This window comes from Notolepis coatsorum (assembly GCF_963971535.1).
Source record: "Notolepis coatsorum genome assembly, chromosome: 4".
Classification (NCBI taxonomy): domain Eukaryota; kingdom Metazoa; phylum Chordata; class Actinopteri; order Aulopiformes; family Paralepididae; genus Notolepis; species Notolepis coatsorum.
In genome coordinates, this window is record NC_140168.1 from 190,740,961 (window position 1) to 190,766,031 (window position 25,071).

Here is a 25,071-nt window from a genome sequence, read left to right on the forward strand (position 1 = left end):
TGTGTGTGTTCAAGTTTCAAGTTTCAAGTTTCTTTAATAGTTGTCATACAGAAGTACAGAATACTTTTATACAAAATGCTTCTTACTGTTGCGCTCCAGAGACTGTGCTAGACAAGATAAGTATGAAATAAAATAACATAGTAAAATTAGAAGTAAAAAAAATGAGGTCACAGTGTTCAGTTTAGACATATGTACAATGTTCGATGCAGAATAGACGTAGTTACCATACAATATACAATACTGTGCAGTGTACTAATATACAATACTATATAGTGCAAGGCAGAAATGGAGAATTGGGACGAGGTGCAATTTAGGTACAATTCACAGTAGGTGTACGAGTTGTAGTGCAAATCCTTTATCAATAAATATAAAGTGTAAGTGTGTTTGTGTGATCTAAAGTGTGGAGAGTGGGTGCTGCAGTGTGTTGTTTGTTTGAGTGAGTGTGTGCGTGTGGGCTGTGTGCATTTGATGGTTGTTGCATAGTGATTATTGTTCGTTTAGCAGCCTGATGGCCTGGGGATAGAATCTTCTTCTGAGTCTTTCTGTGCTCGCCTTAAGACTCCGGTATCGCTTGCCTGACCGCAGCAGTTCAAAGAGGCAGTTGTTCGGGTGGCTCGAGTCCTTAATAATTCTCTTAGCCTTCCCCTTGCACCGCTTGTTGTAAATGTTCTGGAGGGTGGGAAGCCCCCCTCCAATTGTGCGTTCGGCTGAACGTGTCACTCTTTGTAGTCTGCTACGGTCTTGTGCAGTGCTATTCCCAAACCAGGAGGTGATGTTGCCGGTCAGGATGCTCTCTATTGTACATGAGTAGAAGTTCCTAAGGATCTTCTGACTGACTTGGAACTTCCTTAGGCGCCTGAGGAAGTAGAGGCGTTGTCGTGCCTTCTTCACAACACTGTCAATGTGTGTGGTCCATGTCAAGTCCTCGGATATGTGGGCTCAGAGGTACTTGAAACTGTTCACTCTCTCAACCGGTGCCCCGTCGATGCTGAGGGGGCTGTAGTCCTTGACCCCCGACCTCCTGAAGTCCACGCCGCTGACAACCGTGACTGCTCTATTTTAATGCTGCTTGACCTCAGTGCAGCCTTCGACACTGTTGATCACACCATTTTATTAGATCGTCTCCAACATGGGGTTGGTGTCAGTGACACTGCATTAGCATGGTTTTCCTCCTATCTCACAAATAGAAGCTTTGCTGTCAACATCGCCAACTGCTCCTCCCCCTCAACCTCCCTCTCCTGTGGGGTCCCACAAGGGTCCATCCTTGGCCCGATCCTGTTCTCCCTTTACATGCTACCCCTTGGTCCAATCATTCAGAAGCACAACATCTCTTTTCACTGTTATGCTGACGACACACAGCTTTATGTTTCCCTGAAACCCAACAACCAGTCTCTACTTAACAGTCTCATATCCTGCCTGGATGATGTTAAATGTTGGATGGCACAAAACTCTCTACAACTAAATCAAAACAAATCCGAAATAATCCTCTTCGGTCCCCCAGACGCTGTCACCACCCTTACCAACAGCCTTGGCAACCTGTCCTCCCTGGTCAAGCCGTATGTCAAGAACCTAGGGGTCATTTTTGATCCACAATTTAAATTTGACAGACAAGTAAACTCAGTGGTAAAGGCATGTTTTTTCCAACTGCGCACCATTGCCAAACTCAAAGCCCTTCTCTCCCCTGCAGACCTTCAGAGAGTCATCCACGCCTTCATTTCATCTAGATTAGACTACTGCAACTCCCTCTATATAGGCATTAACCAGTCTTCCCTGTCCCGCTTACAACTGGTACAAAACGCTGCTGCCAGACTGTTGACCGGAACCCGCAAGAGAGACCACATCACCCCTGTCCTTGCCTCCCTTCATTGGCTCCCAGTACGCTACAGGATAGATTTTAAGGTTCTCCTATTTGTTTTTAAAGCCCTTAATGGTCACACACCCTCCTACATCTCAGACCTCCTATCCCCCTATTCCAACACCAGGTCCCTCAGGTCAGCCGATCAGAGGCTCCTGACACTCCGGAGGTCTAACCTCAAGCTCAGGGGGGGCCGTGCCTTTGCTATCGCAGCCCCTGAACTGTGGAACAGCATCCCCACCTCCATTAGGCTCGCCCCCTCGATAGATGCCTTCAAATCGAGGCTCAAAACCCACTTCTACCTACTAGCCTTTCCCGTTCACTGACTCATGCCCTGTTTTTCTATGTGTTTGCCTGTGTGCCCTCCCATAAAACGGAGTGTGATTGTTGTCTATATGTATCTTGTGTATTTACCCTCTGTACAGCACTTTGGTTGACACGCGTCATGTGAAATGTGCTTTATAAATAAATTTGATTGATTGATTGATTGACAATCATCTCTTTTGTTTTGCTGACGTTCAGGGAGAGGCAGTTCTCCTGACACCACTGTGACAGGTTTTCTACCTCTTCCAGGTAGGCCCTTTCGTCGTTGGCAGAGATCAGGCCCACCACTACTGTGTCATCAGCAAATTTGATGATGGTGTTGTTGTTCCGCTGTGCTACGCAGTCATGTGTGTACAGGGAGTAGAGGAGGGGGCTCAGAACACAGCCCTGGGGGGCCCCTATGTTGAGCGTGATGGATGAGGAGGTGCAGTTGCCGGCTCTTACCACCTGGGGTCTGCCCGTCAGGAAGTCCAAGACCCACTGGCAGAGGTCATAGTTCAAGCCCAGGTCCCTGAGCTTGGCTATGAGTTTGGAGGGGACTATGGTATTGAATGCTGAGCTGTAGTCGATGAACAGCATTCTCACATAGTTCCCCTGCCTCTTGTCCAGGTGTGATGCTGCTGTGTGCAGCACATGGGCTATGGCGTCCTCCGTGGACCTGTTGGGGCGATATGCAAATTGCAGAGGGTCCAGGTTGATGGGGAGGGAGGAACAGATGTAGCCCTTCACTAGCTTCTCAAAGCACTTCATGGCTATGGAGGTGAGGGCTACAGGGCGGTAGTCGTTGAGGCAAGCGGGCGTAGATTTTTTGGGTACAGGGATGATGGTGGACTTCTTCAGACAGGTGGGGATGACAGCCTGTTCCAAGGACAGGTTGAAGATGTCAGTGAATACCGGGGCCAGTTGGTCGGCACAGACTTTTAGGACGCGGCCGGGGATGCCGTCCGGTCCTGCTGCCTTCCTGATATTAACTTTTTTAAAGATCTGTCTCACCTCATGCTCTGTTACCCTGAACACTGAGTCTCCATCAGCAGAACCCCCCCCATTGCCGTGGTTTGTAGGGTGGTGTTGTTATTCACAGCCTCAAACCTTGCATAGAAGGAATTGAGATCATTTGCTAAGGAGATGTCACTGTTCAGTTTGAGGGGGGTGCCTTTGTAGTCTGTCATTGTTCTGAGGCCCTGCCACATGCCTCTAGAGTCAGCCTGTTCTCCTGACGTTGTATCTTGCCATCTTGTGTTCTTCCATGTTGCCTGTCACCAGCCCGGTGTTGTATGCTGATGTGCGCACTTTCAGAGCCTCACGGACGGATTTGTCTACCCAGGGCTTTTGATTTGGGTAGATTTTAATTTTGGTGGAGGGGATTGTTTCTTCTACCAGAGTACAGACATAGTCAATCACCGTTTCGGTGTATTCGTTAATATTGGCTGTGTTATCACGGAATACACTCCAGTCTGTGCATCCAAGTGCAGCTTGGAGTGACTCCTCTGACGTCACGGCCCAACGCTTAACCTCTCGCGAGACCACCGGCGTTCGCTTGAGACTTTGTTTGTACTTTGGCAAAAGAAAGATGGCGGCGTGATCGCTTTTACCGAATGGACTAAGAGCCTGTGACTTGTACCCATTCTTAAATTGCGAGTATACATGGTCTAATATGTTCTCGCCTCTGGTGGGACAGGTCACATGCTGATAGAAATTCGGCAACACCTTTTTAAGACGCGCGCTGTTGAAATCACCCAGAACCAAAATGGCAGCGTCAACATTAGCTGTCTGGAGTTTGTTTACCTCGTCGTGAAGTTTTGAAAGTGCGACCCCAGTGTTCGCGTGTGGTGGAATGTACACTCCGATGAGGATGATGGACGTTAACTCTCTTGGGAGGAAGAAGGGTCGACATTTTATCGTGATAAACTCCAGGTCTGGGGAGCAGTGGTTAGACAGTTCCTTTGTGTTGCCTAAATCGCACCACTCCTTGTTTATCATGAAGGCAATGCCGCCTCCTTTCTTCTTTAGTGACTCTTCTGCCGTCCGGTCCTTTCGGAGAACGAAGAAGTGGTCTGCCGGTTCTATTGCGTGATTCGGGACATCTGGACTCAGCCAAGTTTCTGTGAAACAGAGGACGTTACAATCCCGAATGTCCCTCTGGAATTGGATCCGTGCCCTGATGTCGTCCAGTTTATTTCCTATCGATTGCACATTGGCCAACAATATGCTGGGCAATGTGGTTCTGTGTCGTTTGGACCTCAGTCTGTTTCGGACCCCGGCTCTCTTTCCACGTCTTCGCGGCGGCTTCTCCTGGTCTTGGCCATGGCCATAACAAAGGATCTCGGCGGGCCATTTCTGCTGTTCAGCGATCCGATCCAGAGAGCAATCCAATCGGTAAGTTTTCCTTAATCCAATGTCAATGATTGACTGACGGTCATACACATATAATGCACCAACAGTTGGTGCAAATAAAACTCCTAATACTATAAAAATTAACAAAAGAAAGCACAGTCTCGACGGAGCGATCAGAAAGGCAGCCATCAGTGCAGCGCCAGTTCATGTTTGTATGTGTTTGTGTGTGTGTATGTGTGTGTATGTGTCTGTGTGTCTGTGTGTGTGTCTGTGTTTGTGGCTGTGTTTGTGGCTGTGTTTGTGTCTGTTTGTGTCTGTTTGTGTCTGTGTTTGTGGCTGTGTGTGTGTGTGTCTGTGTGCCAGCGTTAAGGCTGTCACTTTTTGTTTAAAAATAGAAACTACCGCTCGAAACTGGTGAAAAGTATTGGAATTGGAATTCTAAATGGGAAGTGCGGTTACCCCTTCTGTTCATTTCACAAGCTGCTTGTGTCCCAGATTAGGGGAAGAACATTATAATAAGAGGATTCTGATTAACTCTGTGGATTTGTTCAAACTTGATGTTTGTGTGTGTGTGTGTGTGTGTGTGTGTGTGTGTGTGTGTGTGTGTGTGTGTGTGTGTGTGTGTGTGTGTGTGTGTGTGTGTGTGTGTGTGAGTGTGTATGTGTGTGGGTATGTGTGTGTACCAGCCGACTCGAGGTGGGTCACAGTAGTCTCCAAAGCAGCCTACTTTGGATCATACACAAGTTGGTATCTACGTTTATTACCACAGCTACAGTAGGTGGTATCCATGTCTACAGACCACAGCTACAGTAGGTGGTATATATGCTTACAGACCACAGCTACAGTAGGTCGTATCCATGTTTACAGACCACAGTTACAGTAGGTGGTATCTATGTTTATTACCACAGCTACAGTAGGTCGTATCCATGTTTACAGACCACAGCTACAGTAGGTGGTATCTATGTTTATTACCACAGCTACAGTAGGTGGTATATATGTTTATTACCACAGCTACAGTAGGTGGTATGGTATCTATGTGTATTACAACAGCTACACCATGTTTACGTACAACAGCTACAGAACCATGTTTACATACAACAGCTACAGTACCATGTTTACGTGCAATAGCTACAGTACCATGTTTACCTACAATAGCTACAGTACCATGTGTATGTGCAATAGCTACAGTACCATGTGTACGTACAATAGCTACAGTACCATGTTTACATACAACAGCTACAGTATCATGTTTGCGTACAATAGCTGCAGTACTATGTTTACGTGCAATAGCTACAGTACCATGTTTACGTACAATAGCTACAGTACCATGTGTACGTACAATAGCTACAGTACCATGTTTACATACAACAGCTACAGTACCATGTTTGCGTACAATAGCTGCAGTACTATGTTTACGTGCAATAGCTACAGTACCATGTTTATGTACAACAGCTACAGTACCATGTGTACGTGCAATAGCTACAGTACCATGTTTATGTACAACAGCTACAGTACCATGCTTAAGTACAGCAGCTACAGTACAATGTTTACGTACTGGCTACAGTAGGTGTACGGTACCTCCTTGTGTATGCCCCCTCGCCCTCTACCCATAAAACAAAACACACAGAACCTGTTATGGACCGAAACCAAGGCCCGTTTCAAACCCCAAGGCTCCCCTCCCTTTTCTTTCCCACTTAGACTTCCAATGAAAAGACCTTGACAGCAGCGAGGAAGCGCACTCTATAGATATTGCAACGATTCATCTATTTATAATTTCTTTCACTGCTTCTCCAGACTCAACCCCCCCCCCCCCCCCCCACCCCGTGCGCTATTCATCACTTGCGCAGCGCAAACCCTGTTCTCAAATCGAATCAAACGATATCCACGGGGTGGTTTTACTTCCTACCTCCAATCCGACTGGCTGGCCGCACGCCTTGGCCGCACTACAAGCTTGCAGAGTTAATATGATTGTCTCGCATTGGGGGAGGATGAACGCTCTGCAGAGGACAAACAGTCGATCGGGAGAAAGACCTTCCACTATTCTTACTAACCATCAAAGAGTGGCGAGGACGAGTGGGACACGGGCGAAAGGATCAAAGAGAAAAGTGGAAATGAAGAGAGGGAGAGATGGAGAAGGAGAGAGAGAGGGAGGGAGGGGGAGAGAGGGAGAGAGAGAGAGAGGGGGGGATGGAGGGGGAGATAGAGGGAGAGAGAGAGGGGAGAGAGAGAGAGAGAGAGAGAGAGAGAGAGATAGAGAGAGAGAGAGAGAGAGAGAGAGAGAGAGAGGGAGAGAGCGATGGAGGAAGGAACATTCAAATGTAAAACCTGGGGTGAATGTTAATAATTCAAGTTAATAAGTATAATTAAAGTTCAAATAGTTTATCAAATAAATCAAGCATATATGAAAGTGTTGAAATGCAAATTAATTTGTTTTCATATTCAAACATACATGAAAAGTAGGTTAGGTTAGTAGGTAGGGGGGGGGGGGAACTTATGTTACATTTCTACATGGGCTATACACCAGACCGGCGATACATCAACCATACTGAATTCAGGCTATAATAACATAGTAGTATGTATATATGAGTCTATATGAATAAAGAACATGTACAGTAATAGTGTTGTTCTGTGCAGTTGTTTTTCCTGTAAGCGTCTTATTTGTAGACACATGCTTATGTTTTGTTTGAACCCCAGGAAGAGCAGCTGATTAGAAAACAGGGACCCTAATGAAATCATAATGATATGATATGATACATTTATTTATATTTATATATTATTATTTATAATCCTAATGAGTCTACGACGCAGGGCAGGCATCTGATCCGAAACGCCCCACACCACAGAACTAGCAGTCGTCTGGTGTCGCTATATTAATGCTGCACCAGGGGGCAAAGTTGCATTTTACTTACTCACTCTCTAGGCATCGACAGAAAGACAACTGAAACGGATTAAAACGTTACTGAATGAAAATAGTGAAACCAGAGGACATGGCGTCTGCCAGCAATGCAGTCAGTGTGATTTTCAAGACGCTGGGCTAGAAGTCATACTTTCGGTAGACTGTAGTTTAGCAGCGTGTATTACAGCTAGCCTAGGTTACGTGGACACACAACAATGAATACTGGACACAACAATGAATACTGGACACAACAATGAATACTGGACAGTCACGCAACAATGAATAGTGGAGACGCAACAATGAATAGTGGAGACGCAACAATGAATAGTGGAGACGCAACAATGAATACTGGACAAACAACAATGAATACTGGACAGTCACGCAACAATGAATAGTGGAGACGCAACAATGAATACTGGACAAACAACAATGAATACTGGACAAACAACAATGACTACTGGACAAACAACAATGAATACTGGACACACAACAATGAATACTGGACACACAACAATGAATACTGGACACACAACAATGAATACTGGACACACAACAATTAATACTGGACACACAACAATGAATAATGGACACGCAACAATGGATACTGGACACTGAACACACTGTGCATTTTATCTTGCCTACTTTTCAAGCTCTCTACTTCCTAACATCCTTCCTATACTTATACTGTAAGTATGGCACGTGTTCTTAACTAGTTGGGTAGGGCTGTCGTTACACACTTGCTTAAGCTGAATGAAATCCCCATCCCTGAATAAATAAATTGGGCTTTGCCTACAATCAGGTCAGTGATTACTGCAGCCTCAGGCAGTCTTTTGTCACTAACGGAAGGATTGTGTACACAAACAAACAGTCGAGTAATCTCCTCAAACAGCCTCAATGTGCCCGCTCGGTCTTCATTCGCCGCTCCAAAATCGAAACAAGCAGGGAGTAGGGGAGCCAAAGCAGCTCGACGCGCCACAAAAGCAATTTCGGTACGTGTTCGGCCATGTTTCTTTACAAACTGATGTACTTGGAAACGCACGTGTCAGACGCTTCCAATGCGTTTGGGCCTCAAACACAAGTGTCTCGCCGCCGTGTCGCGCCGCCGACTGTTGAGTGTGTGAGAGGAGGGAGCGAAGAATGTAGCTAATACAAGTAAAGATTCCTTAGATCCTTGAGTTTCTCTCACAGGCACCAGATTAGAGGCACCAGAATATACATGCACATACACACCTGTCTGTATTTACCTGTGCATAGCCATTTTACATATATGTAGATACTATATCATATGTACATATCCTACTCGTACTAGTTAGGATGCTGGCCAGTATGACTTACTACCATAGTGTCTTTATACCACACTGTATAAACTGTATCACTGTACATATTAATACTACAACTCTGTATAGTACATACATCTGGTTAGCACTACACTCAGTAGTACCAATTTATATATTTTGTACCCAGTTTACGGTTACATTTGCACTCAGGTTGGACGCCAAACTTATTTTTGTTGTACTTGTGCTGTATAAATGTATTTTAATCTAATCTAATAGAATATTTCTCCCTATCTATCAAGTTCAAGTTCAAGTTCAAGTTCTTTAATAGTTGTCATACAGAAGTACAGAATACTTTCATACAAAATGCTTCTTACTGTTACGCTCCAGAGACTGTGCTAGACAAGATAGTATCAAATAACATAATAACATAATATAGCATGAATTTAGAAGAAGAATGAGGTCACAGTTGTTCGGTATAGACATATGTACAATGTTCTGAGTTACCATATATCACCATCTCCCTCTCCCTCAATATATCCCTCTATCTCTATCCATCCACCCCTATCTCCCTCTCTCTCTCTATGCCCATCTTTCTCACTCCCGCTCTCATTAGAAAAATTGGCGTTGTTGCGTTTATGCCAGGGATTTAGTGTGGGAGCTGAAACAATTCAATCAATTTGCTCCGGCTCCCTCTCTCCATATGTTTCTCTCTCTTTCTTTCGTCTCTCTTTTTCCCTCTCTCTCCCTCTCTCGTTCCAGGAACACACTGACACGGCTCGAAAACCCAAAAGAGAATTCTAACAAAAGGTGTTTGCTTGCGTTAATGAGGAAAATAATGAAAGACAAACACAGACGAAGGAACGTGAGAGCGGAGGAGACAGAATTAACCAGAAGGGCACTGGAGAGACGCGGGCAACGCCGGCCCTGTTTCCGCTATATATGCCTGCTATGAAAAGGGCCAGGACTATATTTTATTCCTGCCGTGGAGACAGACACCTCACTGGAATTGTCTGTAAGGCTGAGCCCAAACTTTCGAAAGTTCGGACCTTTGTTCGTTACGTTGGAACTCGAATCTTAATGAATGGGTTTGAACCTGTGAATGTGATATGTGTGATATATATGTGTGATATATATAGTGATATATATATATCAGAATATCACAGTACTATGTTGTGTTTACAATAACTTGAAAGTCACGAAAGTCACACATGAACACAAGACACAACACAGTCTAGTCGAGATGAGGAGGGGTCACCGTCTTTCATACATTATCAGGAAATGATTCAATCATGCAAAAAAGAGAGATAGAAAGACACACTCACTTGTCTTATTTCATAATACAACGTTTCCGAATGGACGTTTGGATTGTATGCAGTGATGCTGAACTTTCCCAGCGGAACACAAGTTACTTAATGTTACACAGGTATGCTATGCACGTTAAGCTATGCACGTTTAGCTTGCTAACATTAAGATAGCAGGAGCCGTCGGCCAACAGAGTATGAACTTATTTCACTTTAGTTTTGTGTTTGTGTTTAAGGCGCTGTATAGGCCCATCTGGGTCTATTGCCTCTATTCAGCATCTTTATATACACTTTCTGTCATGGTCAATGTGTCGATGTTTTACTGTTTTGCTGAAATGAAAAAAAAAAAATATATATATATATAAACAGAGATTTTTTTATTGTTATTCGCACTTACAATCATACATTCTGTAATAAAATAAGTAAAAAGAAGAACAGTTAAAATATGCAGGAAAGGTCAAAAAACCCAAGGGCTTATAAGCGACATCCCCATCTTAAACCTATATAGGATAACTACACACAAAAAAAGTGCTGGCCCAAATTATATTGCAGTAAAAGATGTGAGGATAAATTAAACTGTAATACAAAGTTAGTAATGTGCTCTTTTTTAATAGTTTTTTAACCCTTTTTATAATGCCCAACGATTTTGAAACCTTCTTGCAAACAATTTCACAATGATTCTTAAAGCAGAGTTTCTCATCGAGTATTGAGACCTAAGAATTTCACTGATGAAACTTGTGCAAGTTCATTGTTATTGATACAAATCTTGGTTCCGTCTGAAATGTTTTTGTTCTTATTTCTAAAAATAATGAAGTTAGATTTTTTGACATTGAATGATAGCTTGTTTAACTGAAACCAATAGGAAAAATGGATGAGTCCAGAATTTGCTTTATCAATAAGGGAATCAAAATTATTGTCAGTGACGAAGAGATTTGTGTCATCAGCAAATAATATAGGTGACAATAAACTGGATGCATTTGCAAGATCATTCACATAAATCAAAAACAACAAGGGTCCTAGAATGGAACACCACATTTTATTTAGTACAGCCAGCTGTGATCGATTACCATTGAAAACTACAAATTGCTCTCTGTTGTTTAAGTAATTCTCAACCCATTGTATAACCTGTTTTTTAAAACCATAACATGACATTTTTGATAGTAACATTTTGTGATTCACTGTGTCGAAAGCCTTTGATAAATCTAAAACAGAGATGTTGTTTCAACAAATGGATTCACAAAATGGATTACAATCCAAACGTTATTGAAGCCTCCTGTGACCAGTAAGTAGGTACTACTACTTTTAATAACTATTTTGACCACAGCAAATTATGTGCATATGATCTACGTTAGATGCGTAAATGTGCGCTATGTGCGTAAAGTCAAGACTCAACAGTACTAAACCAGAACAATTATTTAGGAGCCCATTTTTTGCATGATTAAAAATGATGGTTCGAACGTCCGTTTCGAAAAACCCTGATGAAGTTCGAATCCCAAAAACAGGCTTCGGGGACAGCTCTAGCTCAAGTCAAGTCAAGTCAAGTCAAGAGTTTTAATTGTCACGGCATACAGGTATACAATGAAATGCGGCTGGTCTTGCTGTCTTGACAGCTGTGCGCACAATAATCAATTTTGTCCGTAGATCACTAGAGTTCTCTACTTATAATATGCATGTCATGTGGGCATTTCCTGATCATAACAAGACGACAGAACAATTGGCCAATAGTGAACATTAACTACTTAACCTACAAACTGTTGTGACAATCAAGCACAATATTGATGTAACTAAAATAATTAAGATTTGTGTTGTGAAGTGTTGTCAGAGAGCTGGCGTTGTGTAGTAGTGCCCTCTTGCGTTTATGTTTAACCTCATTATTGATCAATGGGTGATGATGGAATTTAATTCAAAATAAAATTGACTGATTTGAAGAATATTCGAGAATCCCTGGGACCCGGACCTACGGTCACCCTATGTGCAGACAGACAGACAGACAGACAGACAGACAGACAGACAGACAGACAGACAGACAGACAGACAGACAGACAGACAGACAGACAGACAGACAGACAGACAGACAGACAGACAGACAGACAGACAGACAGACAGACAGACAGACAGACAGACAGACAGACAGACAGACAGACAGACAGACAGACAGACAGACAGACAGACAGACAGACAGACAGACAGACAGACAGACAGACAGACAGACAGACAGACAGACAGACAGACAGACAGACAGACAGACAGACAGACAGACAGACAGACAGACAGACAGACAGACAGACAGACAGACAGACAGACAGACAGACAGACAGACAGACAGACAGACAGACAGACAGACAGACAGACAGACAGACAGACAGACAGACAGACAGACAGACAGACAGACAGACAGACAGACAGACAGACAGACAGACAGACAGACAGACAGACAGACAGACAGACAGACAGACAGACAGACAGACAGACAGACAGACAGACAGACAGACAGACAGACAGACAGACAGACAGACAGACAGACAGACAGACAGACAGACAGACAGACAGACAGACAGACAGACAGACAGACAGACAGACAGACAGACAGACAGACAGACAGACAGACAGACAGACAGACAGACAGACAGACAGACAGACAGACAGACAGACAGACAGACAGACAGACAGACAGACAGACAGACAGACAGACAGACAGACAGACAGACAGACAGACAGACAGACAGACAGACAGACAGACAGACAGACAGACAGACAGACAGACAGACAGACAGACAGACAGACAGACAGACAGACAGACAGACAGACAGACAGACAGACAGACAGACAGACAGACAGACAGACAGACAGACAGACAGACAGACAGACAGACAGACAGACAGACAGACAGACAGACAGACAGACAGACAGACAGACAGACAGACAGACAGACAGACAGACAGACAGACAGACAGACAGACAGACAGACAGACAGACAGACAGACAGACAGACAGACAGACAGACAGACAGACAGACAGACAGACAGACAGACAGACAGACAGACAGACAGACAGACAGACAGACAGACAGACAGACAGACAGACAGACAGACAGACAGACAGACAGACAGACAGACAGACAGACAGACAGACAGACAGACAGACAGACAGACAGACAGACAGACAGACAGACAGACAGACAGACAGACAGACAGACAGACAGACAGACAGACAGACAGACAGACAGACAGACAGACAGACAGACAGACAGACAGACAGACAGACAGACAGACAGACAGACAGACAGACAGACAGACAGACAGACAGACAGACAGACAGACAGACAGACAGACAGACAGACAGACAGACAGACAGACAGACAGACAGACAGACAGACAGACAGACAGACAGACAGACAGACAGACAGACAGACAGACAGACAGACAGACAGACAGACAGACAGACAGACAGACAGACAGACAGACAGACAGACAGACAGACAGACAGACAGACAGACAGACAGACAGACAGACAGACAGACAGACAGACAGACAGACAGACAGACAGACAGACAGACAGACAGACAGACAGACAGACAGACAGACAGACAGACAGACAGACAGACAGACAGACAGACAGACAGACAGACAGACAGACAGACAGACAGACAGACAGACAGACAGACAGACAGACAGACAGACAGACAGACAGACAGACAGACAGACAGACAGACAGACAGACAGACAGACAGACAGACAGACAGACAGACAGACAGACAGACAGACAGACAGACAGACAGACAGACAGACAGACAGACAGACAGACAGACAGACAGACAGACAGACAGACAGACAGACAGACAGACAGACAGACAGACAGACAGACAGACAGACAGACAGACAGACAGACAGACAGACAGACAGACAGACAGACAGACAGACAGACAGACAGACAGACAGACAGACAGACAGACAGACAGACAGACAGACAGACAGACAGACAGACAGACAGACAGACAGACAGACAGACAGACAGACAGACAGACAGACAGACAGACAGACAGACAGACAGACAGACAGACAGACAGACAGACAGACAGACAGACAGACAGACACCCACACACCCACCCACACACCCACCCACCGACAAAGAGGAGTGATTGACATAGAATTTACACCTGCATATAACCCATATAACTCTGTTATAGATAGCATACATTAATGCTGTGTATGCAGTACATACATTTATTATTACCGTATATATATATATATATATATATATATATATATATATATATATATATATATATATATATATATATATATATATATATATATATATATATATATATATGTATATTATCCATGTCTGTAGTCTGTACATACCCATATATAATAATTTGTACACGTCTGTAGATATATACTATAATATAGTATCTACAGTACAGACTAATCTATATCTGTACATAATACCTTACCTACTGTTAGATGTTTCTGTAATCAGCCAATCTCATCTTGTCATCTCATTTGTGACTCTCCCTGTTCTGCGTTGTGTTTTCTTTCAATACTTCATATTGGCTGTCACACACTGTATCAACCCCTGTTAGTACATCCGTTAGTCATAAGAAACGACACTGCAACGTGATCTCTTTCCTTAGATCCTCATGTTTATTTTCATAAACATAGCCTCGTAATCAGATGTAACCCATTCTGTATTGTCCTTGAACAGTCTTAATTCATTCTTCTCCACTGTCTCTCCTCTCATTAGTCCGATGGTTCTGGGCATCGTCGTAGCCAACCACCATTTCCTGTTAGCCGAAGCTAGCGATGATGTGTCATATTCCCCTCCCCCACCCGGTGAGGGGGAGGATAGCTCTCACAGTCTCTGATCAGCGCGTCTGCTCGATTGTGTGTCGGGTCTCGATCTAACTTATCGCGGAAGAAACTCACATCATAACGTCTTCCCCCTAGCAACGGGGCCCCGCCCCCTTTTCGCATTACTACGTGACACGGCTCTTTGACCCAAATCACTATAGCAATGGTGATGTTGATATTACCGCCCCACTTACCCCAAACAAACGCTGTGGCTTGGTAATGCACTTTCTCCAGATCGAGTAACCTTGATGCTGTGGCTATCAGCTGTTGATGTTAACAGCACAGCCCGAATCCTCATCTGCTGCTGTTAGTCTCCTGCTAACACACACTGACTGCCGGCTACTTTTAAGATCTATAGATCCGTCTGAGTAGATGCTGTCACCCACCGATATATACATTATATACACATTGAAAAACATAAGATTCCTTCACTACTCTTACTAGTTACGATTCTGGCCAATATGACTTACCACTATAGTGTCTTTATACCGGTGTCAGGGATGAAGTGAACATGTTTTGGGGCCACAATAACTCATAATTAGCTACCTCAACGTCTACGATTAGAATGCCAGTGCTGGTCGGGTGGGAGGGTGTGATGGTGGGTGGGAAGGTAGGCGGGAACCGATGCCATCGAGACGAGTGTGGGGACTTTGATAACTTAATTGGACCCACTTCAAATAGGACCCCAGCCAAACAGAAACTATTGGAGTAAGAGCAAATACCCCCCCCCCCCCCCCCCCTTATTCATCAACTAAGAGGAGGCATCAGCTTCACTGTTCAAATAGAGAGAGATAGAGAGGGAGATATGGAGAGGGAGAGAGAGAGAGAGAGAGAGAAAGAGAGAGAGAGAGAGAGATAGAGAGAGAGAGAGAGAGAGAGAGAGAGAGAGAGAGAGAGAGAGAGAGAGATAGAGAGAGAGTGGAAGAGTGAGATGTAGAGTGGGATAGGGAGAGATAGTGGGAGAGAGAGCGGGACAGAGGGAGATGGAGAGAGATAGAGAAAGTGTGTAAGAGAGAGAGAGAGAGAGAGAGAGAGAGAGAGAAAGTGTGTAAGAGAGAGAGAGAGAAAGCATGTAAGAGAGAGAGTGAGATAGAGAAGGAGAGGAAGAGAGGAAGGAATGATTAGCTAGAGACTGTGTGCACATCTACTGTCTCTCTGTATGAAAACCCAAACCTTGAGGAGACATTTTAGCTGATGTGGGAAAAACAGATCATTGAGGATATGCAGTTCAAATATCTAAAACTATTTTAGAAATATTTCTTTCACAACGCTTACTACTGTACCTAGTAACGACCCTATATTTAGTGGAAAATGCCATTGTTTCACATTATGTTAAGACTGAGAGGAAGAGAGGGGGCTGTCTACCTTTCCTTAAATGTTCCTTCCTTTCAGTCACCTTTTGTCTACAACTTTAAAAATAAATGTCACATCAACACACGCAGAGGCCGCGGTCACCCAGACCAGAGACCCTGCGGGCGTCTTCTGGTGAGCTACATAAGTAAATAGTTATTTCTGTTCCTTGAATATTAGATTAGAATAAAATGCATTGTCATTATACAGCATAATAAACACAACGAAAATAAGTGTGCCATCCAACCAGAGTGCAAATGTGATAGTAACGTGTACTAGTAATATACAATGTACTGGGCCCAGGAGTTCAAAACATTGAATCCCTATTGATTGATTGATTGATTGATTGATTGATTGATTGAAATGTTTAATTAACAGATTGCAGAATGGGTACAGTACAGTACAGCTCAATACACACAATTGTTAAGGGGATGCAGACCAGAGAAAGACTTTCGTCTTGTTTACATCAGGGTCCCCCATTTTCAATTCATAATGAGTTGAAATGAATGAATACAAATCTGATCCAATCAGATATGGATTACAAGTTTTGAACTCCTGGGCCCAGGAGATTACACTGGGTATAACATATATAAAGTAGTAAGTACTACTGAGTAATAGCGCGCATCAGATATAAGTGTACTAGAGTTGTAATGCCAATATTTACAGATAAAGGTATAAAGACACTATGGTAGTAACTCATACTGGCCAGCAGCGTAACTACTAAGAGTAGTTAAAGGATATATATATATAAAAAATTATTATGTGCAGGTATGCATAGACAGGTGGATAGATATTTGATTTGATTTGATTTGAAATCTTTATTTCGAACATGCAATGAATACAAACAAACTGCATGCATGTAAAACATGAAAGAAATAAAATAGAAAACAAAATAAAAATGTAAACACCCGTGAATATCAAGTCCCTTCCTCATCCCTGTACCTTGTGAACATAATTTCCTTATACATCAGTTTGAATTGTCTCATGTTTGGACATTGCTTTAGCACCACATTTAGACTGTTCCACAGTTTCACTCCACATATCGAGATGCAGTGTCTTCTCATGGTAGTGCGTACGTTTAGCACTTTTAAATTGTGTTCTCCCCTCAGATTATAACTCCCCTCCCTATCAAAGAACAATTCTTGAATGTTTCTTGGAAGTGCATGACTTTTTGCTTTATACATTAATTGTGCCGTTTTAAATTCCACAAGATCATTTAACTTCAATGTATTTGACTCCAAAAAACAATATGTTAGTGTGATCACGATAACCTGCAATGTGAACTATCCGTATGGCCCTTTTTTGGAGTATAAAAAGTGGTTGTAGTGTAGACTTATAATTGTTTCCCCAGACTTCAGCACAGTAATTTAAATATGGTACTAAAACTAGTGAACAGTAGAGAATGTAGAGTGATTTTCTATCCAGAATGTGCTTTACTTTACTCATGACTTTACTCATATGTTAAGAATATATATATATATATATATATATAAAGTATATACAGCATTATTGTACATGTTATCATAGAGTTATATTGGTTATATGAAGGTGTATAAGTAGGTATATAGGAGGATTATATACAGGTATATTCAGACAGATATGGACATGCATATTACTGTATATATATATATATGCGGTAAATATAAATATATAATGTATACATACAGTACTATATACCGACTGCATTTATATAGCACTTTTACCCAAATCGCTTTACAACTTTTGCCTCACGTGCATCCCTTCACTCACACACCAACGGCAGAGGCAACCATGCAAGGTGCTCATCGGGAGCAATTAGGGGTTAAGTGTATTGCTCAAGGACACTTTGACATGCTGCCAGGAGGAGCCGGAATCTAACCATGAACCTTCTGACCAGACGACTGCTCTACCTCCTGAGGCACCATCAGCATATCATAATATGGTGCACTGCAGCACTGGTATGTTTTTATATATAAGGCTGTTATTGGTAAACTTCCATGGTACATCAGTTCCAAGCTTGAATTAATTCAAAACTCGCTCAACCTCAGATCCAGCACATGGGTGCGGACTGGGGCATGTAAAATAAGCCTATTTGATTTTGGTCCTTGGTCCTGGAATCCCAGACACGTCTCAAATTGGCCTCTCCGGTCTCCTTGTATTGTTTTAAACAAAAAATATCGTAAATCATTTCTACCTGCTGCTCCTGATTTTATGTTGAATAAAAAATTTTGGTTTGATTGCTATTGTTTTATTGTGCTTGTATTTTTTAAACTGAATTTGACTTTTCATTTAAAATATCGGTTGTATAATAGTCTACTGTATGTGTATTGTGTCTTGTTATGTATGTTGTCATAATTTGTACTTGCCTTCTTAGCCAGATCACCCTTGAAAAAGACCTCGGTCTCAATGGGTTTTTATTTTCTGGTTAAATAAAGGTTTGATGAGGGCGCCCTTGTGGCGCACCGCATAGTGCCTCCCACACCTACACGGCCGTCCCGGGTTCGCCTCCCGCTCCCGGCGATATTTGTCGCATGTCTTCCCCACATCTCCTCCCGTTCTCCCTGGTAGCCCCACAAAAAACAACGAGTTCAATACAAAAACGTTTAATATATTTAATATTATTTCATCAGCCAGCCAGCCAGGCTGCGCCCCACCCCCCCCACCCCCCCCCCCCCCTCATTTGACAGGTCGCTCCGTCAAGTGACCACATCCGACTGTAAAGGGGGAAGGGGGGAGGGTTGGTGTATGTATGTACCTGTTCTGTTTTGCAGAGCCTGACTCGGCTCCCCACCAGGGAGACCAGCACTTTGCCTTTGTAGCCACGCAGCTCCAGCTGGCCGCACCTGTTCGCCTGCGTGGCGGGGAGGGAGAAGTTGGAGGACGAGAGAGTGGATGAGGAGGAGGAGGAGGCGGAGGCGGCAGAGGAGGAGGAGGTAGAAGGCGACGAGATGGAGGAGAGCTCCTGGGAGCTGCGAGCGACGGGACGCAAGGCCGCCTGAATAGCCTCCATCCACTCCTGACGCTCCCCTGTGTGTGAGAGAGAGAGAGAGAGAGAGAGAGAGAGAGAAAGAATTCAAATGTATTTATGTTACAGTACAAGTACAGTACAACAAAAAGAGGTTTGGCATCCAACCAGAGTGCAAATGTAACAGTAACGTTACAATAGTAATATACAATGGAAAGGTGATTAAACTGGGTATAAAATATATAAATTAGTACTACTGAGTAATAGTGCTAATGAGATGTATGTACAGAGTTGTAGTATTAATATGTACAGTGATACAGTTATAAAGATACTATGGTAGTGTAACTAGTAAGAGTAGGTAAGGGTCAGTGATGCCAGTAACTAGTTACTAAGTAACTAGTTACTCTAATCTGATGACTTTTTTCAGTAAGTGGTAATCTAACTTGTTACTTTTTACAAGCCAGTAATCTGATTACAGTTACTTTTCCAAGTTGCTGTGCATTACTTAGTTACTATCTCATAATGCTGATGATAAGAGAGCCAGGGGTACAGTCAGCTACCTCTCCAGAACCCAGACCGCAGATGGGATGTGCGCTCGCGCACGCACGCACGCACAGAGCCACACACACATGTTTACGTTTATAGCTGATTGATTTGATTTATGACATTATGCACTTTCAATAAAGCATTATAAAAAATAAATAAAAAATGCTGTCATTATTATGTTGTTGTGGCAGCAGCAGGGACGACGATGACTTCGTAACCTAGTTACTTTCAAAGTAACTAAGTTACTTTGATAATCAAGTAATCAGTAAAGTAACTAGATTACTTTGTAAAGGAGTAATCAGTAATCAGATTATTTTTACAAGTAATCTGTGGCATCACTGGTAAGGGTACAGCTATATTGTAGATATAGTATCTACAGATATGTAAAAAGGATATGCAGGTATGTACAGACATATATATATATAAATATATAATATAAATATAAATACAGTATATTCGTTATATACAGCGCTATGGCACATACCATCATACAGAGTAATAGAGAGAGATGGTGGATTTGTGTGTTTGTGAAATAGAGAAAGAGAGAGAGAGGAAAAAGAAGAAAGGATGAAAACAAAAGAGACAAGGGTATTAAAAACAGACACTACTGTTTTATTCATCGTTTTTATTATTATTGATTGAAACCTTTATGTATACTCATGTGAGCTCTGAGGTAAGGCCACCTTATTTAAAGAACTGCTGAGTGTACAACAAGATAAAGAAACAAAACAATGTGCAGTGCAATCAGTTAAAAACAGTTACAACATGAATCTTAGAGAAATTAAATCAAACATTTAAATTACGTAAGGGAAAGGAAGAACTTCCAACTTTAACTTTGACTGAATGTCATTCCAGGACTTTGGGGCTGCATAAGAGAATGCTGTCTTAGGCAGTTGGTGGTAATTATGATTATTTCTTTCCACCTCAGATAACCCTTACATTGTCCTGTGACTCTCTTGTCACCAGGGCTAAAGTGGTCGCCTGAAGTCCCTCGACGGAGAAGTAATTGAAACACAGCGAGAGCAGCCGGCGTGGGGTAAATTAATAATATCAATTATATATATATATATATATAATATAATATAGCCCCTGGAAGGAGGAGAGAGAAGCCACAGCCATGCGACGCTGGGGAGGCATTAAGTCACGGCGCCGGGGGAGAAGAGTGACCCGCCCAACGTGGCAGGGCTCTGCGGGAGTGATGCGAGTAAAAAACATGTGGAACTAATTTGTCAGGTTTCCAGGGGTGGGGGGTGGGGTATACGGTCTATCTACGGTATCTCTACAGTCTCTCTACTGTCTTGCTACTGTCTCTCTACCGTCTCTCTACAGTTTCTCTACCGTCTCTACTGTCTCTCTACTGTCTTGCTGCAGTCTCTCTATGGTATCTCTACTGTATCTATACTGTATATATGCTGTCTCTCTGATGTCTCTCTGCTGTCTCTCTGCTGTCTCGCTACTGTCTCTCTAGGGTCTCTATACTGTCTCTCTACCGTTTCTCTACCATCTCTACTGTCTATCTACCGTCTATCTACCATATCTCTACCGTCTCTATACCGTATCTACTGTCTCTATACTGTATCTATAATGTCTCCCTCTACTGTCTCTCTCTACTGGCTATATTGTCTCTATACTGTATATCTACTGACTGTCTAATGTATCTGTATTGTATATCTACTGTATCTCTACAGTTTATCTACTGTCTTGCTACTGTATATATACTGTCTCGCTGTCATGATGCCATATATCTATGGTATATGTACTGTATATCTACTGTATATCTGCTGTATCGCTGATGTATATATGTTGTCTCGCTAATGTATATCTATTGTATCTATACTGTATATATACTGTCTATATATTGCATTTCTACTGTATATCTACTGTCTATCTACCGGCTCTACTATATATCTACTGTATCTCTACTGTACCCATCTACTGTATCTCTCTACTGTCTAACTACTGGCTGTCTAATGTATCTCTACTGTATCTATACTGTATATATACTGTATCATGCTACTGTATCTCTACTGTATCTTGCTTCTGCCTCTCAATCTGCTCTGCGACACCATGAGCGAGAAAGCACTAATGTGATTGACTACTCGGGGTATCGATACCGAATTTCGTATCCGCAGCATTTATCAACACTTGATAGCTTCAAATAAATTCCATCGATACCAGGAAACAGTGGCGGCGCCAGATAATTGGCATTGGGGGAGCTCTGGGGGGGCTGGATTGTTTATAGCAAGTGCTAATGAATTTTAATGCAACAAACAATAACAAACAAAATAATGGCTAATATAGGCTACATCATTGAAAATGCACGTTACTAAATGTTTAGCGTTATACACCAATGCAATCACCCAATAACCCAATAAAGCTCGACATTATATCGGGGGTGGTAATCTGACGCTTGTGCGTAAAAGGTTGCATATGATCAGTATGATTACAATTTAAAACAACGCTTGAAAGAAAAGTAACCAAAGAAAATGTGTACTATTTAAGATTTCGTTTCTACAAAGGGTATAGCAACGAATATATATATATATATATATATATATATATATATATATATATATATATATATATATATATATATATATATATATATATATATCAGAGAATGACAAACCACAAGGACAACGAAAACATAGCCTATAATAATATGACTACATTTCTGACATGCACCATTCATTCACCACGGTAACAGCCACCATGAGAGCAGTAGTCAACTGGGCACGGCGACCCTATACATTAAACTAGAAGGAAGACCCTACATTCCAGTGTGTGTGTGTGTCTGTGTCTGTGTGTGTGTGTGTGTGTGTGTGTGTGTGTGTGTGTGTGTGTGTGTGTGTGTGTGTGTGTGTGTGTGTGTGTGTGTGTGTGTGTGTGTGTAATGACAACGATGTTGTCAGTGGGAGCTTGGTGCTGGATTTTGCGAGAGCATGCAGCTGCAGAGCCGCAGAGCGAGCAGTGTTTTCAGGTCCGGTCTGGGGACCGATCAGCAGCGCCCCCCACCCAACAGCTGAATTGCCAATTGCCACTGTGCACTGTGCAATACTCCAATTCAGCCATTGGCAATTCAGCTGTTGGGTGGGGGGCGCTGCTGAGCGGTCCCCAGACCGGACCTGAAAACACTGCTGGCTCTGCGGCTCTGCAGCTGCATGCTCTCGCAAATCCAGCAGTGCACCAAGTCGTTGGGAGGCGGATAATGTTGCCGTCTCTCTCTGCCAAATGTCTCAGTTCTTCGCTTGATATAATTAATACAAATGTCCAATATAACGGAATTCGTAATGTATTTTATATATAAATAAAAAAAAACATAACTGGGAGAGGGGGCTTAGAGGGGGCTAAGTCTTTTTCAGAGGGAGCTTAAGCCCCTGCTAGCCCCTCCCCCCCGCCGCCACTGCCAGGAAAGTATAGTATTTCGATACCCAGCCCTCTAATTAATGGATTCGATTGATTGTTATCAGTCACGAGAGAGAGAGAGATATAGATATAGAGTGCAGGTCAGTGGTATTTCTAGACAGTTGGTAGAAGATGGTAGAAAGTGTCGACATATTTGCGTATGGAATTCCGTTCAAACCCAATATGATACTCTAAATGATGTATTCTCAACAGGCCCTTTTCTCTTTTCGTCTACAATGTGCTGATTATTCAGTTTTTTTTTAAACGGTTGTAAAGAGGAACATATGAAGCTGGCAGTAAAGACACGTTCCCCAAACACCTTAACGTAAGGTTATGTATATAACCAAGTTCTATGAATACTGGTGACGCTCATTCTGCACTAACCTCACTTCGTGCCCAGCACTGAATAAAAAACTCCACAATGTACCTTTACATACAGATATCCGTCTGGCCACACCCCTATCCGCTTACATTCATAAACAGGTGTGTGGTCACCTACTCGCCTCCTTCCCAAACTTTCACCACAAGGCGAGGTCAAGGGCCGCAGTGGCGTCCTGACGCTGAGCGTCACCAGTATTCATAGAACTTGGTTATATACATAACCTTACGTTCTATGTCATACTGGTTTCCGCTCAGCGTCATTCTGCACAACAGGAGCTGAGCGGAAGCCAGAAGCTCGACAAATGTACCCCGCTGAGGCCCCCCACAACCATCAGACCGGAGAGGACCGAGCCCCGCCGACCCTCCCTAATGGAGGGATACCCTCCCTATTGGAGGACGGGAGGGAGACGGATCCGACCGTGCGAAGAGGAACTCGAGCAACTCAACGCACAGGGTGAGCAGACCGTGGCTTGACCCCACGACTACGCACACGCACAACCTGCATGCCACCAGGGAACGAACGGAAGGAACAAACCTTGTTACTGCCCCCAAAATCACGGAGTCAAGAGCAAACTCAACCCCGTGGCAAGGCCGTAGCAGCGGAGCGCGAAAGAAGACCCAGACCCCCTGAAGGGACTGGATCCCCTGGAAAAAGGGGGCCCGGAAAGGTCAATGACGCCAAGCATCAAGACCTCACCAGGCGGTCACTTAGTGACACCGCCCCCCACATCGCCAGCGTATTCGGACAGGGCCCCTCCAAGAGCGGGCCCTTCCCCCCACTAGTACGCCGCCTGGCACACTGACCCTGCAACACAGGCAGTCAGCATGGCCGTAACTTTGAAGCACTCAAAAGGTTAACCATAACGGAAGCAGGCAGCGCACCGGGGAAACCAGGCAGCAGGCTGTAGACCCGAGCCTGGAGCACTGCGGACGAGACAGGCGCCAAAGGGGTCAACTGAAAACAGCACCCCGGTGGAAGGGGCGTATGCTGGCATTGTTGCGCACCATGACAAAGCCTCCATCAAAAAAAAACCCAGAGGGGTCGAGGCAGAGAAGGCTGACACGATTGGCAGACGTCATGAACGTGCAGGGGCACACTCAACCGGGTAACCCGGGAGTCGACTCTGCTCCAACACACCAGGGAATCAACCACCCTCTTGGTACCACATACGGTGGTTGTTCCTATACCCCCTCAAGAAAAAACTCCAAAACACACCTGCGGGTATACACCAGCTATACCGCAGTACAAGTGTTTCAGTTTCCAAAAAGGGTTATCCCAGGCCTACGGTTCAACGAAACATTACTTCGGACCGGGCCCGGCGGCTCGGGAAGCACACAGGGTTACCAGAGGAGGTCCAGAAGACCACCCCAACAGCCCCCTCTTCGCCATGCGTGAGAGAGGAGCGAAACAATGGAGAACCAGCCCCTTTATGATAGTGCCAGGTACAACGTGTACCCGCAAAGGGTCTCCATAACGCCTAACCCTGTGACACCCGGGCCGACCCGGCATTTTCCCCCCCGAAAAAAGCACAAGTCCCTCAGGGTACCAGAACAGCAGATCTGCGCCCCCGGCGGACAACGGGTTAACTGACCTGGACCAGCTTG

The 25,071-nt window shown here is 43.7% G+C and overlaps 1 protein-coding gene across 1 annotated transcript in view; it reads right to left on the reverse strand.

Annotated features, from left to right (window-relative positions):
- arap2 (ArfGAP with RhoGAP domain, ankyrin repeat and PH domain 2) overlaps positions 1–25,071 on the reverse strand; it is a gene marked incomplete at its 3' end in the record, with an annotated part of 497,512 nt that overhangs the window by 316,474 nt on the left and 155,967 nt on the right. The window contains 1 exon segment of the mRNA XM_084312192.1: positions 18,925–19,196. Within this exon segment, the coding sequence (XP_084168318.1) occupies positions 18,925–19,196 (272 nt within the window).